This window comes from Sesamum indicum, linkage group LG13 (assembly GCF_026168435.1).
Source record: "Sesamum indicum cultivar Baizhima isolate 11 linkage group LG13, ASM2616843v1, whole genome shotgun sequence".
Classification (NCBI taxonomy): Eukaryota; Viridiplantae; Streptophyta; class Magnoliopsida; order Lamiales; family Pedaliaceae; genus Sesamum; species Sesamum indicum.
The window spans coordinates 19,070,310-19,092,926 of NC_142669.1; the positions used below are offsets into that span (position 1 = coordinate 19,070,310).

At 35.5% G+C, this 22,617-nt stretch overlaps 2 protein-coding genes across 2 annotated transcripts; both read right to left on the reverse strand.

The window, feature by feature from the left end:
• Window positions 1-72: 72 nt before the first annotated feature.
• LOC105179024 (GNAT acetyltransferase (DUF699)) lies at window positions 73-12,384 on the reverse strand. The gene is made up of 26 exons (XM_011102607.3): window positions 12,071-12,384; window positions 11,841-11,932; window positions 10,492-10,663; window positions 10,255-10,377; window positions 9,869-10,042; window positions 9,522-9,632; window positions 9,311-9,444; window positions 9,103-9,196; window positions 8,670-8,768; window positions 7,949-8,085; window positions 7,641-7,738; window positions 6,877-7,000; window positions 6,713-6,800; window positions 6,501-6,600; window positions 6,374-6,426; window positions 5,344-5,520; window positions 5,219-5,256; window positions 4,615-4,708; window positions 4,014-4,193; window positions 3,789-3,897; window positions 3,630-3,699; window positions 3,405-3,555; window positions 2,608-2,736; window positions 955-1,080; window positions 820-885; window positions 73-733 (listed from the first exon to the last, which is right to left on the reverse strand). Exons 1-26 carry the CDS (start codon window positions 12,173-12,175, stop codon window positions 476-478), a joined length of 3,102 nt encoding a protein of 1,033 aa, XP_011100909.1. The 5' UTR covers window positions 12,176-12,384; the 3' UTR covers window positions 73-475.
• Window positions 12,385-14,529: 2,145 nt separating this feature from the next.
• Window positions 14,530-16,810, reverse strand: LOC105179071 (glucan endo-1,3-beta-glucosidase 8-like). Its single transcript, XM_088876908.1, has 3 exons — window positions 16,414-16,810; window positions 15,873-15,883; window positions 14,530-15,823 (listed from the first exon to the last, which is right to left on the reverse strand). The coding sequence occupies exons 1-3, from the start codon at window positions 16,770-16,772 to the stop codon at window positions 14,655-14,657; spliced, it is 1,539 nt and encodes a 512-aa protein (XP_088733034.1). The 5' UTR covers window positions 16,773-16,810; the 3' UTR covers window positions 14,530-14,654.
• Window positions 16,811-22,617: the final 5,807 nt, after the last annotated feature.

Sequence of the window (22,617 nt, forward strand, 5' to 3'; positions counted from 1 at the left end):
TAAGTCACTCAAACCAATCCATTTATGAATCGTCTCAGCTACACATTGCAGATGCTTCATACTATGCGAAAGTTAATCACATGGAACGTCAAACTACCATATCAGAATATCATAATAACAAACATTGTATAATCTTACAATTTAACCTCTTTGGCTTCAGCCAAAATCAATTCTGTAAGTAACCAAGAATGATTTCATGCTACTTTAAGTAAAGACACATGGAGTTGACCATTCACCCAAACCAAGAACCCATGGATACAAAAATGAGAAGTGCAGAGTTGAACTCTGCACAAGGCACCAAAGCTAACACAGGAATGGCAACTTACATTAAGTTTGTTGCTTAAGTAAAAGACTATAACAGGAGATCGGCTCACATCTATGGCAGATTCTGCATTGCCCGCTATAAAGTGGAGCCAAATACAATCAAAGTTACAGTAGAAATGGCGAAAGATGAAAGCATTGGCTAAAAATATGGTCAGGACTTCCTCCTCTTGTTTGATTTGGAACTGTTGTCATGTTTATTTCTCTTCTTTTCACTCTTTTGTTTCTCGATATCCTTTCCGTGCTTGTCATTCTTATTTCTATTGGATTTTATGCTAACCAGACCACCAGAGAGAACCTTCGCACCACTATCTTGCAATGCATTTTCAAATTCAGCTTCTTTATCTAAGATAGCATACTGTTGAAGGAGATCTGGGTTCAGGATACCATCTGACTTGGATTTCATGTCATCCTGAATATAGGATCAAGTAAGAACAGATTGTGTAATAAGAGAAAACAAACAATCAGAAGAATAATAGTCAAAGAAGTCGGCAAAACCTTGACTTGTTTTACTGCATCGTTCAGATCTTCTTCCACTGATATTGGATGAGGTTCCATTGGAATCTGAAAACAAAGAGCTCAGCAAGGATAAAAGGGTTTCAACAGCAAATAGCATTTTAGTAGTTTACTTACATCTTTTAGGCGAGAACCAGTTGGACGAGCATCTTTTGATAAAATACCACTTACATACTTGTAGAACTTCTTCATGACTTTCATATATAAAGCCAATATCTGCTGCCTCTCCAACTTCATCTCTGCCTATAGATCAAATGAGTATACCGGAAAATGATCAATAACCAAGTGCTACCAAAAATACCACAGTCAAAACATTTCCAAACCACATAATTCATGCTAGCATAATGCCTCAGAATCACAGTTACATGTCTTTAGAACTATATTATTTTTGTGAAAGCTGGATCTTATAAAGGAAATTATGAAAAGAGATCCCATGACAAAGAACTATTTTGTTGACAAATCTCCAAAATATGCAGTGGATCCAATGCAGATTGCACTACCGAGTTTACTAATAGTTGGCCTGTAAGGGCTATTTGGGAGCCTATAGAACTTAATTTCGAATTTTTGAAGCCTGTTTACAGCACAGGTAAAACATTATCCAAGGGTAGGGGTGAGAAAAAGGATGAGATTACACTAAAAGGGTCAGGAAAAGCTCCCAAACAACAATGGCAAAATTCTCAGTTACAATGTTCTCATAAAATGACAGGTACATGCTTGTCTTGGTAGGAAACTCAGTAGCTAAGAAAGTTTTCAATATGAACTAGGAACATAGAAAACCAATCAAAGAACAATTCAGGGATATTATCCATGTCATATCTTTGAATTACTAGGATAAAAAATACAGGTTCACTAATCTCAGCCATTATAATTAGAGTATCTCCAACTATTATCTACTTATAAAGATAGTATAAACCATTTCCAACCCTCTTCAATCTGCCCCTTGTAACCCCCTTCCGAAATGCCCAAGTTTTAGATGGGATACCATTTCCTAGAGAGTAGTGTGCATGGAATGATCAAGCAACCAAATCATTTTGGGGTCATTTTGACACTTACTATGGGGAAATCACAAAATGCATTTGTCATTGCAACTATTGATTGCCAAAATTGACTTCTTCATTTATGGCACAATGCATGGTGATTGAATTATTTGGGCTTTGATAAGTTTATTTCAATGGAATACACAATAAAGCACACCACTTCATGCACCCATGATTTATTTAAATGTCACTAGTAAAGGCATCACTAGCAAGATCACAAACTTTAGGAAGAGTAGTAACTATAGGTCTAGAAAATAGACGCTACAAAATACCAGAAAAATATGCAATCAAAACTCTTATATATTTGAAATGTTAAAGGTAGACGAGTTATCAGGCTGACATGGTGGGTTCTTGTGTTATCACACCCTTCACATTTTTCACTTTCTCCCCTCGCATGCAAGGATACTTGTATCCAACATTCACAAGGGACAAGATAGGAAGTTGATGCAACATTTGGTGATGCACCAGTGAAATTTTTGGACATAATTAACAAGGTAGGTTTGCGTAATTATTTCAAAGGGCAACAGCTGGTAACACCTAACTAATGTGGGAGCGTCATCAACACTAAACAAGCTTTAAATGTGAAACATAAAGAAAAGCAAAATACTAGACCTGTTTATTGCAACAAAATCTGCCTGAATGGATAATATAAGTACTAGAACTTGTTTTATGATAGAAACCCAAAATCACCATTTTTTTAAGATACATGAAGGGGGTGGAAAATGATTAGTACCTCAATGGACGAGATAACTTTTCTCTGCAAACCTATGCAGAGTAAAACTGAAGCCTGGGCATATGACAATGTAACTGGAATCTTCTCCCCAAAGTATGCAATGGCAAGATCATTTACAAACTCTTCAGTCTGCAACATCCAAAATATTTACAAATCACCCTCAGATCTCACAGAAACGGATTAATAGTAGTGAAAATTAATGTAGATGAAGATCAGAGGAAAAAATTATTAAGAAAAAATGTGACAACTGAAAACCTGAGAAAACTATAGGTAGATTCCACCAATAACCAAACCGTAATAATCCACAACATAAATGATCTATAATATTTGATTAACCAGATGACCATCACTTCTTTTCTTTATGATCAAATTGTGTTCGACGTATCGGAATATGAGACATAAGCACAAAGTAAAAGCTTTGTGCTTCAAATTCCTAAGGATTGGCAACCAAGACTGCAACCATATATTCCAGATGAATTGGATAGCTCAGTGAATCTCGTATTGTCTATAAGGCCGACACTGATAGCCAGCTTAGGTTAAGTCCTTTCATTAATGCTCCATTAGAAATGCATCTCATGACAACGGTTGGGTTTTACTAAAAATATAATAGAACTTTGTTCTACAATTTTCCTTACCAGAACTTCATAAAAATCTGTGGGCAAATTGAAACATACCGCAGGACTAATACTTTATATCTGACTTTAAGAAATAGATGTAGTTCAAAAGAGAAACGATAGCAGCCAGTGAGCAATATATCTAACGATGATAAATGTATTATCATTAATTAGAGATCATACCATCTGATGGTCAGCAAGATTGTTTGTATATGCTTCAAGATGATACATAGCATCATCAGATACTTGGTTTTCAATCACGAACTTCAAATATTCAATGGAAGAGGGCGACCCATCATCCACATCTGAGAAATTGATCTTTGGGTCCAAAATACTGCAAACACCATGAGCATCAAAATACTGAAGAATTACGCCGGAAGATGACAAAACCAAATGCCACGGTCATACCTCATGGCAAGCTTGTATTCCATTTGACGGAATGTACCAGCCAAATATTTAGTAAACTTCTTCCTGAACACTGAACAATATAAGAAGGATAAATGTTTGATCCAAAAACATACATACACTCAAACTAATGGACTTCTGATGAGAATAAATTGGACAGACCATGATAAAAGTGGCTGAAAAAGCCTAACTGCTCCGATCCACGAGATTCAATATCATCATTGTTTAATGCCTTCAGTATCATGCAAGTGTGCTCACCGGTTACACTACTCTGATTTTTCCAAATGCAAAATCAATTCGTAAGCTAATCTCTAGACAAGTATATAAAGATATGATAAACGTACTGAAGATCAACACCCCTAAAAATAGAAAAGGTACAAACTTAACTGGAATGGGGCTAATGTAGAATGGAGCGAAATTATGTTTCCTCCAGAAGCGGAAAAGGTCTAGAGTAAGCCCAAAAGAGACGCCAAGGTAATGGAGCTTTTCTGGTTTTCTCTCACGAAGAGGTACAAGCAGTGGAGGAAGATCAGTTCTCGGCTTTATATTTTCTTCCAGCAGAGAGGCCTGCAGCCATTATGACACTTAGAGGCAGATCAAAATACAAGAAATAAAATGAATATTGAAAGAAATAAGTTAGCAACTTTTAGCTTAGCCAAATATTTCCTCTGTGGCTTCTCCAATTACTTGAGAGAACAATACCAGGTTCCCACCCCTTAAGAGATATTCTATTATTTTTCTTCCTTAGTTCCTTTAGTCGATACAATTTCCTTTTATTTATCACATGTCTGCCATTTGTGCACAGAGGCGATTTTTCATTTCATCTGCACTGGCAACAGAGATTCAGACGAAGCAACTAACTACCATATGCCAAATTGCAAAAGGTCAAATTTTACATGGATTCTGTAGAGCAACTAACTACTACTTGTAAAATTGCAAAGGTAGACCCAGAGACATGACTAAGACACGAAAGAAACTATAAATGGACCTTCTCTGCAGCCTCAATGACTCTGACTTCAGGATTCTCTGGAAGATCCTCCACATCAAGTTCAGAAATTTGAGTCAGTTGGCCCTCAAAGTACCTACATGCAGCAAAACTTTCAGTTATACAGACCAACCAATTTTATCATTGCATGTGATTGGCAAGATTATGATTAATTTACACCCTCGAATAAGAGGCAGCAAGTATGATAGGCATTCTTCTTACACCTTAAATTTACACCAATATGTATGCTATCAATACTTCCAAGAATAGAAGTCCTAGCTTGAACTTTTTATCTCTCTCTGGATCTACAATTAATATTAACACAACCAATTCCATGGTATTTTCTTCAAAACTAGAGAAAGAATATTTTCATCAACTATTTCCTCTTTTACATCCAAAATCCAAATGAAGCTTCAATGTATTCATGAAAACCTAAGAAAACCCAAAGGTATAGCAAGAGAGACAAGAAAGGTCCCAGCAAAGCTGCCATCACTGAATAGGTGTTTCATGCCTGCTAATGAATCACGCTTAAGTTTCTTTCTATTTGTTCATCTAAGAAAAAGGCACAGATGAAAAGAAACACAAACCCTGATGAAAATAAGCATACCTTGTCAAAAGTTCAACAGCAGCTGAACCATATCCAAGCTGCAATATTTGAAAATTGTTGCTCAGGAAGGATACAGAGAAATACTTTTCATGCTTTTAGCATTTAAGAGAAAAAGACAGCAGTACCCTCATTGCATTTGGATGTGTGGCAATGCGTACAATTCGAGCACCTGAAAGACTTGGGAAAACTGTGTCCCTGAACTGTTGGCAAAATTTCCAGGGTATTTGATCTCCAGAGGGCTGATGACCACTATTTAAGCTTTTAATCGAAGATTTACGAGAAATTTGCCCCTCAAAGGAGATCTACAAATTAGTCATGCAAAGAGATATATACCAGTATGGTCAATACCATTCTTTCAAAGTCCTAGAGAAGTGCATCACAGAGTGCTGTTTGAAACAGCTAAACTGTCAAAAAAGCAAAACATAATCTGAACAAATAGCATCACAAAAAATGAAAATGTAATTATTGTTAACTTTTTAAAAAATGGTTACAAAGCAACAAAATTATAAAAAAATAGCTTGCATCCAGCTCTTTTTTTCTTTTCCTTCCAAAGAAAGACTGCAATTTCAGAATCAAATTGCTTTAGTCACACCAAAGACTGCCTAAATATCAAAGTCCAAACACATGGAAGTCTGAGTTGGAAATAAAACAACATAATTTTAAGTTATACACAAACGAAAGAATAGAAAACAAAAAATATTGATCGCAGTACTTAATGATAGCAAAATCCAGCACCATGTACGTTGAAAACTGACAGCGTCATCAATACTTCTATAAATTAGTGTTACACAGGGGAAAAGAGGCAGCTTCTGTCTACACCACCAAAGATGAAAGAGCATTTGTTATTTGTACAAACTTTCATCATTATAACATCTTCTACCCCGCCTCAAAAAGGCTCACATGTTGCAGCCTACAAGTCAACTTGACTACTTTCTTTTGCAAAAATGAAAATTGTAGTTCAATGAATAAAAGTACATGGATACTATTATTGACACAAGAAACATACTTAAACTTTTACCAAAATTTTAAAAGAAAAATTAATACAATAAGATAATCAGAAGATTAAGCACCCAGAGTTAGTATATTAACAAACAGATTTATATTTCTCAAGGAAACAATTGTTCTCTGTTTATGTAACCTAAGAGGAAGGCATACCTGGATTACACACAGAATATCAGGAAGATGATTTTTGGACTCATCAACAGGACCTGTAAAATGATGAGTACATAAGACCCTAGTCACGATGTAAACGATATATTTAACATAACAATATCAACTGTACCAAGTAGCACAAACAAGTGGTGGGCTGGAGCATCAGCCATCAATTGCAAATCATTTGGAGAGTTCTTGTAGTGAGAAGCAACATAGAGAGCCATCATCCTCTGCCGATGTAAACATGCAAAAACAATATAACAACCAAATTCGAAGAAAGCCCAAGTATAAAAGCATCACAAAATTAGGAGCACTCACAAGCACATGTTTGTGTATGCTTACCTGTAAAAACAATTCACTGTCCTTGTGGTAGGAGAAAAGTGTGTCACGATTGACATAGTAGAGATCACATTCGCTGGGTGGTGGTAGCCTGACAAAGAAAGAAAGTAGCTAAACAGAGAGAACATTATCCAGCTTTCCTCAAGTAGCCATTAGTAAAATCAAACCTGCTGATAGTAGGTATAGAAGTTGCAACATCCAGACATAGTAAAGCATTAAGCCAGGATTCAATTGGATCATCAGAAGCATATCTGATGGATTCGCTCAATTCAATCTTTTTGAAGAGCCGGCCTACAATGGAAGTATGTCGACATCAGGCTACTTACTTAAGCAGAAGGTCCTATTTCTGGAACTATAGGCATACACAGACATGAACCAGGATGTTAACATGTGTCAACAAGGAGAACCGATTAAAAGAAACTCTCCTTTCAGAGAAAAAGGACCAAACAGTTCAGTTATCTCAAATATGGCATCCATGAAAGACAGATAATTTACAACCACTGGAATCACGAATTATCATTTTCAGACTCCTGTATCATCTTTCATATAACTCGCTAAACGGATTTACAGACTCAAATTCGATCAATAAATATTCGCTGGATCAATCAACCGTGAATAGCAGGTATTCACAAACTTTCCTCTCACGAAGGAACATCTGATTCATGAATAGGAGCAACTTCATATGAAATATTTTCTACAATTTCTGCAATGTGTTCCAGATGGATTTATGGTAGCCCGAAGCTAACATGAAACGGACAGAATACATATGCGAGATGAATGAATGCAAACTGGATAGAGAACTTGGGTATAAGTGTCAAATTAGACACCCCATCATGAAGAGCAAAACTATACAGAAAGTTCAGTTGGTAAGAGGAAATCTGATTACAAAAGATATATAGCAGACCACAAGAAAAATGAGAATTTAAAACACCTGAAACAGCAGTCTCAGCGCTTCTACTTGATATCTGGTTTTGTTCATCGAGCTGCTGCAACAGTTTTAGAGATAACGACCTTCCTGTACCTTCATAGCTTTGGGAAAGAAAAAAAGAAATTTCAAAAGAAATAGAATGATCATTACTTCCTTTACTCCTCAAAAATTAAAAGAGACAGCACAAATAAGTGAGAATAGTTGGTTCAGTGAAGAGGAATTCCTTCAAAGAAGATAAAATTTGCAGCCAGAGCAGGATGCTTTATTTAATATTGAAAAGAAAACAAATTTAGCATAAGAACATGCCATACCCGTTCACGGTCGACGAAAGGAAGACAAGATAAGGACCAAGCAAGGACCTCACAACTGGTAAAGGTATAGCTGCTGCTTCATCAACGACCAACAATTCTACTTGTGAGAGCTTTTCATGTTCATGTGGCTGTATGTACTGCATAAACAATGGGGAAAAATCTCTTATTTCTTCATTGTAAAGTTAAGAATAGGATAGCCAGCAAAACAAAAGAACAGCTTGCCTGTTCTTCATTTAGAGTAGGAGAAGCAAAGGCACAAAACAACACCCCTTATTTCTTCAAGGAAAAATAAATAAGAAAGAAAAAAATGGGAGTCCACCCATTCATCCTCACAAGACTCCTTATGAAAGGGTGGTAAACAGTGAGGAAAATGCTACTCCACTCTACTCTCTTTCAATTAAATCACATGAAGTCGCAAAAACTCCTCAGGTTTTCACACCCCTTTCCTCTTCTCCTCCGCAACTAACTATGCCCAAGAAACTAAATAACAATCTAGCAGGCAAATAAAGAAGGTATACTAAATAAGAACAAGGGATGTGATGTTTATTTCAGAATACATAGATGAAATTAAACTTAAAAGGACAAATGACGAGCAGTTCCTACTAATACATGTAAACTATAAAGGAAAGTACATAAAATACTGGGTGATAAAATCAGTATGGGTATTTTCGATTTTACTTGGGCCCATAAAAGAGAAATGTAATATACCCTAATTACTTACCTGAATAGTCTGTCTGTGCTGTTTATAGATATTGATCCTAACAGTTGCTTTCTTCAAATCAGGATTTGTGCTTTTCACCACGTCATAATCCAAGTGCTCCTATAAATGAAGACACTAGCATGTCAATATTCAGTAATATACTCCTACCTCTTACTCTTACATACTTATTCGCATACAACCTAAAATACCAGTTATTCGACTTTTGGGCTTGAATAAAACTTAATAACGATGTTAGAAGGAAATGCAAAAGTCTCGTTATCTAGTCCGAAACCAACTAGCAAGACAAGCTTCTGCAAACGAATAGGTTTCAGCAAACAGATAATCAGATTTTTAAACCACTGGCGTGAAGAGCAAAATGTTGCGAGACAATGCGGAAAAACAGTAGATATTGATCTACATTATCTCGAGTAGCAACAAAGGGTGGGTGCCATACCTTGTACTCAAGCATATCAAATCCCTTGCATACAAAATCAAACAGAGTTTTGACATTCTCAGGGCTTGGTGCAGTCACAAAGATATTGGAATATCTATCAAGGAAATTTTAGTCTGTATCAGCACACAAACATGCTCCAGAAAAGGTGGACAGGGAAGTAAGGAATGACAGAAGGGTTTCAAATATCCAAATTAAGTTCATACATTACCCTGCTGCAACAGCTCCAGCAATTGCCAAACCAAGAGCAGCTGACTTTCCACGGCCACGAGCAGCAAGCAAGGCTACTGTGCTTCGAAGGGTCTTGTCCAGAATTGCGTCAAGGAATGTAATTACAGCTTTTCCCTATGTTAAAAGAAAGAAGACTAAATAATCAAACTCCAAAAAACATTAGTTGATACTACCAATCTCACAATTATTACCTGGTCCATCGTGCAGCATTTTCTAATTAGAGGACCAACAGGAAAATCATCATTTAGTTGTTCCTTCAAATTCTTCAGTTCTCTTTCAGCTTCTGAAAGCCCCTCCGAATCCTTTCAAAACACACACAAGAATAGCAAATTATCACATAAAGCTCCAGGGGTAACCAACTTCTTTTTACTACATATTTCACTCCAGCATCCAAAGAACCATAGCTCAGGATGTATTTCTGAAATATGCGCGACATGGAACTGAGTGAAAATATTGCAGTTGCAAAAATGATTAAACAAGGTGCATGGGTATGTTTCACTTCTCAAGACTATCACAATCTAGACTGCGAGTAGCTGACCTCTCGAACTGGAAGTTGGGTGATTGATTTCATGTGTGAAGAAATTGGTAGAATATTCAGTTCATCATCCATCACGATACAAGCTTTGCATGAAGCAAGTGAAAGCAAAAATCGTTCATTAAAGCGCCCAGCAGCCTGAGAATGAGACTCTGTACGAAACCTCTCATGAACATCCTGAGATTAGTCATGCCTAGTAAGTGCAAAATCAACAGTAAAACCACAATGAAGGAAAAGGAAAAAAGAAGAGGAAGTGTCTATCCATGTAACAAGTTATTCTGTTAGTTTCTTGAAAAGTAACATTATCCATCTCAAAAAAGTAACTCTTTATTCTAAGAATTATCCTGTTCAAATACTCATGAAGGTTTAGGTAGAAACTATGACAGTACCATAACCATAGTGTAAAGACTAGTGAGTGAAGAAAGCGAGCGAAGCAGCAACACTATCAACCCACCACCTTCAACAGTCTCAATAGTCCTTGCGAGAAGATTTGGTGTCAAAGCTTCAAAATCCTTACATGGAAGAACCAAAAATTAAGTCAAAATCACACAGAGGCAAATCAGATGCTTATGCCAGGAGATGCCTTGCTAATTATTTAAATGGAAATTGCAAATTTGACCTGATACCTGTAATATACACATGCCAAATGTGTTACCAAGAATTCTCTCAGAATCTCTGTATAAGCAATAAGTTATTCCAGCAGTTTCAACAAAAAGTGAGAACGGATCAACCTTCTCAGGATCCAACAGCCCCCTCTGCATTAACTTCTTCACTTGTTTGGCCCGCTTTTTTTTATGACTGCATAACAAAAGAATCAAATGGAATAAACTAAACTTGTCTCTTGGGTAAAAGCAATAATACAAGATTGAATATCAAGCACAATGATGGATATCACTAAATTAATGGAGATAGATTCACGTTTAACAATAAACAAAGTTAGAGGAAACATACATTTTTTAAATTAACGAGAACAAAGTTACATGAACTAACATCCCTGATACTCCGTATAAAGTGAAGGAGGTTTCTGGGACTTCTATACTCATCGAGAGCTAGAAACGGGCAGTAAAGTTTTCTGACCTGACATGAGGTCAGACTGGAAGAAGAAGCATGAGGGTTGAAGAGAAATCAGAGAAAGATGGGGCAACAATCAAAATAGAGGTGGACATGGATAGGGAGATGCTTCTTTGCATGAACCAGCTTCTGTTTTGTCCTCAGCCGCCAGTCAAGGACTGACAAAAGCAAGTTCCATAAACGGAGCTCCCTTGTTACCTGTTCTATTCCTGTTTAGGGACTTAGTTTCTGCTTCTATATGACATTTTTTAGTCAAGTCTAGGTTGAGTTCAAAAAAATTTGCCTGCTGTTCTCATTTCAATGGATTATATAAGTGACTTCTTAAAGAAAAAAAAAAAACATCCCGGATACAATAGCCTGGTCCCACAACTAGCAGGACCCACAAATATTTAGCAGAAATGTCACCGAACATTGACCATGGCATACTTCATAAAAGCATGCGCATAAATATGGTTAGCTGTCTAAAAGTTCATCCAATAGTTGTGGAGATGTTCATTCGTACAATAACAGAAGTACAGAGGTCATAGGGTTTGGACTCAAGCTCCAGGATCCAGCAATTCATCTATATTCAAAAGTTCAGTCTAGATCCCAAGGCATTTTCACAGAGATTAGACCTACTTTACCTCCATTGCTTTGAACTATTTTCCTTTCTTACCAATGGAGGCACCATAAAAAAGAGGATTTCGTTTCCTGCATGCTAACCAATATGCCATATTTTAAATTCATCCAAAAAGTATCATGCTATATGAATGCAAACCTCCTCAGTTACTGATACACATACAAAATCAAGACTCAGTGTATCCAATTCTGATCTTGCCTTACAAATCAAACAATTGAAATCCCACCTGATCAAATCATTAAAGGCATATTATTACAACGTTAGGGGGTAAGAAGATCATCGAACCTGCTAAGCTCGAGTTTGTCCTTGTAGCACCATAACACACTCGGCCTTGACTTCACAACCGATTTACTCAACATATAATGCAAATTCACAATCTGTTCGAACAAAACACGTAAAAAATTGAACTCACTAAGTCACCGTAGCACAAAAAAGGAGATGGATGCATAAATTCATACATATATACATACATATAGATATATCTCGAAACACAAATGTTTTTATTTATTATATACTTGTTCGCGAGACTTGTCGCCAATCACAACAAACATGGAGCGATGACGGGCTTTGACGCCATTCTCAATAAGGGTTCTGATGCGTTCGTCTACCTTTTTCCTCATTTTCTCCCTTAATTCTTAATATTCTCTTCCCCTAAAATTTACTGGAAACGGCTTCTCGCGTGGTGGGAGGTTTACGGATTTACAGGCGGCCAGCGGTAGTGAGACAATCAGAACTCAGAATTTGCGGGTGTGGAATAATGATAAATATGGGTTGCAGTTGCTGAGGGTTTAGGGCTAGGGTTTAAGGAACCCCTGATGAATTGTGGGCTCGGGGCGAGCTTGAATCCAATTGCTCTAAAGACCAAACATGGCCCGGCCCGTATTTGGTTCGGGTTACCGAAATTAGGTCTTGAATAATATAATTAGATAATATAGTAAATAAAATATTAAAATATTTTAAAAATATTAATATTATTAAACTATTTGAAGGTTTTAATATCAATTCTAAATACGTAATTTTAAAAATAAATTTAAAATAATAAAGTTGAAAATTATTATAATAACAATAAAGTAGTAAAAATTGCTTCTAGTTTTTTGTTTAAAAGAACTTTTTTAACAATTTTAAAAGTAGAAATTGAAATCCAAAAGACCTCAAAAGTATTTTTTAAATCCAAAAGTTGAAATGTGTCTTTTCAAAATTCTCGTAAATACTCTCTAAATATCATAGTCAGTTCACTTTGATTGATTATAATGGTTGGGCTGGCAAAGTAGTGGGATGAGTTAACTAAGTGGATTAGTGATTAAATAGCCTAGATAGTGTTTGGATTCCCTTTCTGAGTGTTTTATGGAGAAAGAGAGAGAAAAATAAAGATAAATAAGTATGTGTTAGATAGCTTACATGGATAGCTTTCAAATCGCGTATGACTCTCCATAATCACTTTCCATATCCTGCTCTATGGTCACTTATAAATAGACCTATTGTGTAGTTATTTCAATAACATTTTACTACATCTAATCTCACACTCAAACTCTTACTCTCTCTCAATTTTGAAGTTATCTTAAGCTCATTTCGTGCAATAACAAAATTATATCACATTACTATCACATTTTACCATTATTCTCACCTCACTTCAAATTTTTCTTTCATTTTACCAATAAAGAACATTATTAATTTAAGCATCGAAGCGCTAACCTTTATTTTGCAGGTTAGTCCCCCGTTAATTTTAGGATTTTCGTGAAAGTCCTTCGATCCTTGTGGTGCGGATGAATTCTAATACACATCATTGACACTGTCTATGGGGACATTAAAGCTTAGACATGAGAAATGGTCAGTTCAAACAATGGAGGTGACAACAGATCTCTCTAGGGGAACACTTACCTCCTCGTTGCAATAGGCTCCACTATTCTATTTACAGAACAGACGATAGAGGGCCTCCACACCCCCACTCCAACTGTTGACCCAACAGCTCTGCCTGTTACCGCCAACCCACTCTTATGTGAGCAACTCCGCGAGTTCATAGTGGAGACCTTCAACTCAACCCTCCAAAATCTTCTTGCTCCTACCGCAAGCACGATAGCAGATCATATGCCCCTACCTGTTGTTGTCAACTCTCTCCCATGTGAGCAAATTAGCAAGCTCATCATCGCTACAGATAGTTAGCGATCTAAGGATCTCCCAGACCTGTTGTAATGGCGGAGTAGGACAAATGCCACATCATGATGTATCTAACGCCCAAGGAGAACATGACGGACCTGCCCTTGCTCTACTCTAGCACGATTGGACTTCACCCTATTAATCACACCAACAAGGGCCTTGAAGAATAATGTTTCCCTCGAGGCATGGCAAATCCTTAGACAAGAGATGTTGGAACTTCTTCCATAGGTAAGGGGAGAAGCTCCTCACCTGAAGCAAGCAATACCTTCAGCCAAGGGGTGATGGCTGAAGAACTCTATGCTCATTTCAGAACACCAACAAATCTACATGATACCCTAAGCATTACACATTACCACACATATTTCAGTATTGAGGGAAACTTAAAAATAGAATAAAAATAAAATTGAAATAATTTTAATCTATCATTCTATATTTGGTATACCACAGAAAGAAGAAAAGTAATTGAATCAATCTTTTCAAATTACTCGTCTATCTATTTGACAAATATTAAAAAACTTAAAACAAAAGCAACTAAACAAAGACTCATTACATAGATATATTATTTTAAATGTTAAATTAATTATAATTTTATAATATATATATATATATTTGGATATATTTAACATATTTTAATATTTTTATTTTGATATTCATTATATTTGATGTATTTTAAATAACATATAATTTTGTGACCGTAAATCCTTGTAAATGATTTTATAAAATTTATTTTTAGTAATATAAAAAAATCTATTCCCATTAATCTATTGGGAATAGTTAAAATCATAGATTGAACGGGAATTCCTAATTTCATACTTGGGGGAATGGGCATTCCCAAGGGGACGAGTATTCCTAGTCCCTAAGTTATATTGAACATTGTTTTGAAATGAGCATAGGTCATTCCAATCGTAATGTAAATGTACATTTGATGCTTCTTAGCAACCTTATTCACACATGTACTGCATATATCCCAATCATGGAAACTAAAGGCAAAAGCAGTGTCCATCCTCGCAACCTTTCCCCACCGCTATTCAACCCTTTCGTCTCTGCAGACTCAGCTGCCAATATCTCAATAGGAAACTTGCACGTACCGACGGACGGGTCATTCAGCACCACCTTCCCCAAACCACCAAAATCACATGTAGAGGTCTTTTCGTTGTACTGCGCCTTGTTCTGGAAATACCTATTGAATGCGTACGACACATTCTGGATGGGATCTAAGTGCTGGCACGACCCTCCTGGAGCGAGCGGCGTGCAGTCAGCCTCTTGACACGCATAATCAAACATCTGTTGTACCAACATTTCATTGTCTATGTTCCCATTGTACACGCACCAGCGTTTAGGCATAAGCACGACACCCTTAGCACTAGTCGGGTACATGTCTCGGCCTTGTCCGGTAAAATCAATCTTGTATTTCGGTTGCCCGTTGTTGTTGTAAACACCCCAGTGCCGCCTGAAAGCCCCCAACTTGATCTTATGTAAGTTCTCGTCCACCAGGGTATGGATATACACCTCGATGGAGATTCCAGGGCGCAATGGGGTCCCTTTGCTGCTCTTAACGAAAGGGAGGAGCTTTCCGAAGAACCTCTCGGCATTGGCGGAAGTAGCGCCTGGGTAGCCGTCCGTCGGCCAACCGATCTGGCCAACCGTCAGCTCCACATCAGGTCCTCCAGCTTTCTTGATTGCGTGAAGAAACGAGTCGTAAATGAACTCAAACACATTCGTATAAACGAGGCCGTTGTCATCCTGGATTGTGAAATTGGACTTGTTGTCGATGAATGCGAATTCTGGGTCCCAATTGTTCTCTCCATTGAAAATAAGAGGGAACATGTTGACGACGAATGGAGCTTTGCTGGTATTGAGAAGGGTCACGAATTCCACCATCAGTTCCATGATATCAGGGCGAAATTCAGCCTCTGATGGCTTTTTTATGCCAGGCTTTAAGACATCAGTGTAATGTGGGGTGGTCGCAGTAACATTTTCGTACCCATTCCTGACGATCATCTCCTGGATGTATCTCAATGAACTGGTAACATTTGTGAACAAACTCTCATGGGAAAGTTTTGAGAATGGTTCATTCCCAATATGCACGTACCTTAAAGAAAAACAAAAACAAACTTCTCAAAAATCATTTTTGGAGCGACTTAATGATGTGAAAATTCTTACCCAAATCAAAGCTAATTGGTTGAACCAAATCAATCATTCATATAGCAAGTATGATAAACTTGTTATGTGATTGATCACTTTTCTTAAATTATACACCAATTATACGATAAATATATTACACTTGTTAAATCTGACCAAACTCAATTCGAATTAGAATTTTCCTTTAATAATGATTTGATGCAATACGTCTTTTTAGAAATATGATCAAATATAATCATGCATGTATGATTGATATGACATGTTTAAGATAAAATGGAGGGATATTGTTATTACAAAAATTGAGTACTACCAGAGTTTATAATTTAAGGTAGCTAAGAAATTAATTACAATTAAAATTTGAAGATTTCTTATTAATATTTCAAACAAACGTGAGGCTTTTGAAAAGGTTTCTCTATAATTCGCACTTCACAATTCCAAGGTAAAAAGTAAAGTAATATGTACAAGAAATTAAGACAAAGCTAATTACCAATTGATCATATGTCTGCATATTAATTAATGATATATATATATATATGCATCTTTATTATTATTATTATCTTACCTTATGTTAACATTTTGAGTTTGATATTTCCGAACCTTCTCCTGCAACCAATATGATGCGAGACCACGATTAAAAAGATGTTGAAGGTTCTCATTAGGCATCGTCACGGTGATGGCGATATCTGCTCCAGATAAGGCCATTAGGACATTCCCGCTGGCACTGAAGAGCTTCAAATGTCGAATGTTGTTCTGTAATAATAAATCCACCACCATGGAGGGGATCAATCTGTGGGATGTTTGCCTACCCCAGTTCACGCCGATGATGCTGCCTTCTGCCATATACAATGAAGAAGGCAAAATTGTTGTTGTAGTCGTTGTTATGATTAAGACGATCAAGAAGATTATTGATTCTTGCTTCATGATGGGGGTTGAATAATATGAATTGAATATGTTTTTTTTTTACGGTACAGAGGAGAAAATGAAAAATGTGATTGATGTATATTGATTGTTGTGTGTAGAAGATATTTCTATCGGTGATTTATGAGAGGTTTATATATAGTGAGAGTCTATTAAATCATTAGGTACTTTTGACATATTTTCGAATGATATGATTAATTGAGCTTATCGGGAAGAATAACAGTTATTTTTCTACTTGTTCCTGTCTCCTGTACTTGTCTTGTTTGACCTCTCCTATATTTATGGTGACTATCCCTTTTGTTTCTCATTTTTTCCTCCAATTATTATATTATTTTATTTTATGTTAGGAAAAATATTAATACCATCAGTTAGGACTATTTTATTTTTTATTTTATTCATTATAGGATTAATATTTTTAATTTCATAACTTTATAAAATTAGCACTTTTAGTCCTCATATATTTTTTCGTCTATAATTTAACAGTGTAGGCCACGTGCTCAGCTCGTAGATGTCATAAGTACTTTTGGCTGGAGAAAAAATTGACCCTTCTTCAAACAGTAGCATATGAATGTTCCATTTGGCCCACTTGATATACTTGTGGAAGACATGATTCTTTGTGTTGCTTCTACATGGCTTCAACTTACAGAAATATGGGAAGAATGCGATTCAATTTTTGTGAGAGAAGAGAGAAATTCCCCATTGTTTGCTCTAGTTTCTTTACAAATTTATTTTTTCTCCCCTAAAATGTCGTTATATTTTCTTCAAAAAGTGGTTCCAAGCTAGAAAATACATCAATTTTTCCTTTAATAAAAAATACTTAACAGTCACGTGTTGGGCACGTGCACTACACCATTAAATTATAAATGAAAAAGTGGACGAGGACCAAAAGTGCTAGTTTTTATAAGTTATGGGACTAAAAATACTAATTTCATAATGAATTGGATCAAAAATGAAAAGGGCCTAACATATTGGACAAAAGATACTACTTCCTCTTTATGTTATATTGCTTAATTAGTCGATTGTAAATTTTATATATACATTGAGATGATTAAAAAAATCTTAATTTCACTTTAAAGATTGGTAAACATTTATAAAGTATATTTTGAAATTTTAAATTCTAATATTCTATTAAAGGGTGTTTTTAAAATATAATAACTATACAGGTTTTGAAATAAGTCAATAAACATGTTATTGTAAATACATGTAATTATTACGTGTGAATGCACGCACTTTTTGGTATTCCCCTATAATGCTTATAACTTTTTGTATCCTCGTGATATTTTGTATTTATAGTATAGTTTGTAATAATAATTTTGATGATCTGTAAATACCATTATGTAATTCATTTATAAATAATTTTTTGAAAGAATAGAAAAAGAGATTTGGAGAGAATACTTATCTTGTTATCTTATATAATTAACGAAACATCAAGAGGCCGTTATTCCAGAATTTATTTTAACTAACGACCCTGTGACTTCTAACTTTCAAACAAAGGATTAAAAATGTAAAAAAATTTAACTTATAGAATACAATATGATAAAATCGTAACGGTTAGAACTAAATTAATAAATAAAATCCTAAAGTATGAAATCAAAAGTACCATTTTTCTATCAGAAGTGTTCACTGGCACTGCATTAATGTCTCCAAAACTAGGATTGCTAGATCTGTAAGCCCAAACTTCTCCAAAATTGAATTCCCTTTCATTACTTAAGCAATGCATTACAATATTTGCTTATAATTATTTATTATTTTTTAAAATATCTAATAAAATAACATACTTTTGATTAATTTTTCATTCTTTATTGTTATATTATTTAATGATCCGCAAATTGATTCAAGAGGTGGGACATATTAATTGCCCATTTGCAAATGAATCTGTGCACAAGGAATAATAAGATTTTGGTTGCAAATGGTTAATATTTTCTCAGGACATTTCTGATTTGGTACTTCACCTGCAAGGGAAAATATTATTTTTTATCCCATGAATTAGATGGGTTTTACTTTTGATCTCATTTATTACGAGATTAATATTTTTAATTCCATAATTTATAAAAATTAGAACATTTGGTTTTCATTCACTTTTCTATTTACAATTTAGCTTTGCAGGTCCCATGCTTAACATGGCCCTTAAGTACTTTTGACTAGAGGAAAAAATGGTCCTTCTTGCAACAATACCATATAAATGCTCCATTTAGCCTATTTGGTTCACTTGTGGGAGATATGATTCTTTATGTTGCTTCCACCTGATTTCAACTTATAGAAATATGGAAATGATATGATTCAACTTTTGTAAGAGAAGAGAGATTAGGATTAAACTTTTATAAGAGAAGAGAGAAATTCCCCTTTATGTGCTCTAATTTTCTTCAAACTTTGTTTTTTTTCTCTCAAATGCAGCAATATTTCCCCCCAAAAGTGGTCTCAATCTGAAAAACACTCCAATTCTCACCCCAACCAAAGATACTTAACATCCACGTGCTAGACACGTAGCCTACGTTGTTAAATTATAGATGAAAAAGTGGATTAGGACCAAAAAAGTTAATTTTTGTAAATTACGGGAACAAAAATACTAATCCTACAATAAATGAGATCAAAAATAATAATAAATCTAATTTATGGGAACAAAAATATTATTTTCTCGCACCTGCAATTATTAACTCAATAGAAAGTTTCTCATTTTGTTGTCTTTACGAGTGAATATGTGCAAATATGAATCAAAGCATTACATCCTAGGTATTCTATATGGTGTTGTAATAAAGTTTTCTTGTCAATGTGCCAACTTTGTTAAAAGAAGAAGTTTAGAAATGGAATTGAAGGTGCCTATTTTAATCTTTAGCTACAAAAAATAGAGATGGCTTAGAGACGGAATAAAGATAAAATTAGAGACAAAATGAAGATGTATTATCAATGGGAGTCTTACAAATTTAAAGACGGGTATTGTCTAGATTTATTTGAACAGACAGACAAATTTTATAAAGAAACCGCCTTAAATTCAGAAACGGAAGCGATAGAGTCAGTTATTGGGTGTTATTTTTTTATGGAAATATTCGGTCTCTAAAGTTTTTAGAGTCGGAATTATGGCTTCAAAGATGGAATTCTGTCTCTAAAACCCTATTTTCTTGTAATGCCATAAACTGCATCTAGGATGTCATTCGTGGCTTCAAATCTTCGTAATTCATCACGTTTTTTGCTGGCAGTTTGGAGATATATGGCCTTTTACTTCGCAGGTCCAACAATTGCAGTTCTTGAAACTTTTATTGGCTTGGGTATAGGTTCGTCCGAAAGTTCTCCTTGTAGGGGTTCTTCCTATGGATCTTGCATCTGTTTGTCTAGATCCTTGGGATGAAACCCTTGTTGGTCCAGTCTTTTGTCCAGATTTGTATGTTCTGGCTTTTGATTTGGACCACCAGGACTTCTCCAGAAAGAGGTTCGTCTGAAACTCTTAGTGTAGCAGGTACTCTTTCTACTTCTTCTTCTTACTTGGCTCGCTGATTTTCTTATAATTGTCAAAAAATCTTTGTCATCACAACAAAGAGGAATTCGTTTGGCTTACCTCTCAACCTCTTCATGTTTTTCTAGATAGATGCTTGATAACACCAATCCTTCAGTTTGTCTTTAAGAAAAGATATTCTCCTTGCAACTGAATCCAATTGTCCATCGGGTGCATATCTTTGTAAAGAACATTGGAACTACTACTTCTGTTGCTACTTCACTCTAGAAGAAATACTTACAAAACCAATAGATATATTCATTTACTGAACAAATACTCCTTAATTCAAGGCCAAAAAGAGCTTGTGAATACTTTATAGCCTTTGCTCTACTTTCTTCGGAGTATCCATCTCCGATGAAGTGTATTTTGACAAGCTTTCCTAGCCAATTCATTATTGTGCTTTTTGAATCCCCGACAAGGATACTGTCTTTAGTATCTTCTAGGGTGTTGTCCAATTCGATCTTCACTGAACCCTCCAAGCTCAACTCCACTAGGGTAGTTGTTGCTATCTTTATGGATGCAACCCATTCATCTATCAGCTTCTGATGTTTCGAAAATTAATAACATCCAGGTTGAGTACAGAGCTGTATGGGTGCAAAGGATGTAGCATGGTCGTTGCCCAAGGTGTATGTTCAGACGTTCTCCTTGGATTTCTCCCTGGATTTTCTTCACGTCTGGTTCCCACAAATGCTGATATCACGTTGGTGTATAAATTTGTACTTTCCCTCATCGGATGATCCTATGGAGGATCATTGAAACCTGTACTTCCCTATGGTGGTGGTAGTGTTGGAGTGATTTTGTTGGTTTGAACATTAACTAAGTCCACAAACCCAAGTTGGGAAAATGATTCAGCTAATTCCTGTAAATCTGATAGATCTACCCTTGTAACTTCTGTTATTTCATGGAGCTAATGACTTCTCGGGTCATATCATCTTTTGTCTTTGGCTTTGGAATCTCCATTGTCTTTCACTTCTAATATAGAAGAGATATTGTTCCAAGAGCGTCCCTGATCCTCTTCTATCTGGATCTGGATGTCTCAAGGCTTTCCCTTTGGTTTCCCTTTAAATCTGCAATTACTGATTTTAGATCTGTAAGATCCTTGTGTAGATTTGGAATGATCTTAAGGATCTCATCCACTTTTTGGCTCAAAATATCTATTTTCATAGGTATATGAATTAATCTATGTCCATAGTCTTGAACTATCTTCTGAATTTCTCTCAGATCTTGCAAGGTCTTCGAGGTATCGACTCGAGTTCTTTCCAATCAGTTCCTTTAATCATAATTTTAAAAGCTGTACTGGAAAAGGAATTTGCCCACTCCGGTTTTTCCTGTTGGCTTTTTATCATGGAATTTGGTTGTTTGTAGACTTTTTGCCGTATTCCCTGGTAGCACCTTTCGGATCTGGTGAATCCTCCATCGTTCTTCTTGTTCTTTAACGATAAGAGGTTTAGGTTCCCACTTCGTTGTTTTGTGGCCTTGTCTAGAATTTCTAAGACGAAATTCTTTTTTTGTCTTGCCAAGATATGAAAATACTCCTGGTTGTCACTCGAATCATCTTTTGGTATTTGGAGATAATTTTCTCCCTGACTTAGAATTTTCATAAAGAAATTCCATCTTCAATGTTTCAAAATCTAAAAGTATTCCCTGTTGTAACTCGAACTTTTGTTCGATTCTATTCTCTTAAAAAGTCTCATCCGATAGTGAAAAAAATATCTAAATGTAATTATCACATATATTTATTTAATAAACTTAGACTTTGATACCCTTATAGGTGAGCATGTACAAATGTAAGCATAAAAATGCAAAAAGTAATGAAATTGGACTAAAATGCTCATTTTAAAGCTAAGAAGGGTAAAATCATCCATAATTCGGTCAGATTCTTGTGGAGGACTAAAATTGCTACCTTTTCAAAACATACAGGATTAAAATTGCAGTCCTAAAATTACAGGATCAAGAACGCCACTCTCTTTAATAATGGGACTAATTTTGCAATTTCCTCTAAATTACTTGTAATGAAAATTGTGACAGAATATCATTGCAAATGTTTGTCGCAAACTATCAACTTCGGTTTAAGCGGAATTTCATGGATGTGTTAATTATTCCGTCGCAAACCATCTGCAATTTGGGTTTTGGGCCATGTCTTCTATTCAGTTGGAAATTCCGTCACAATTTTTTTTTACTAGTGAATATATATTAACCACTTTCTCCTTAAAAATACTAAAATAATATAAGTCCTGATTTTGTCTAACTATTAATATTTTCATGTCTCGTTATTTGGGAGGAAATTTTCAAATTTAGATGATTTTTTCTACACACTATCAAAAGTTTTACTTTCCTATGACAGTTTTGAAAATCTACAAG

Excerpts from the sequence above, each read along its gene's own strand:
- LOC105179024 (XM_011102607.3), bottom strand. The coding sequence starts at position 12,175 with ATGAGGAAAAAGGTAGACGAACGCATCAGAACCCTTATTGAGAATGGC. Across the intron at positions 4,709-5,218 it reads GCTGTTGAACTTTTGACAAG|GTACTTTGAGGGCCAACTGA; the intron begins GTATGCTTATTT and ends TGCTGCATGTAG. Across the intron at positions 4,194-4,614 it reads TCATTGAGGCTGCAGAGAAG|GCCTCTCTGCTGGAAGAAAA; the intron begins GTCCATTTATAG and ends TAATGGCTGCAG.
- LOC105179071 (XM_088876908.1), bottom strand. The coding sequence starts at position 16,772 with ATGAAGCAAGAATCAATAATCTTCTTGATCGTCTTAATCATAACAACG.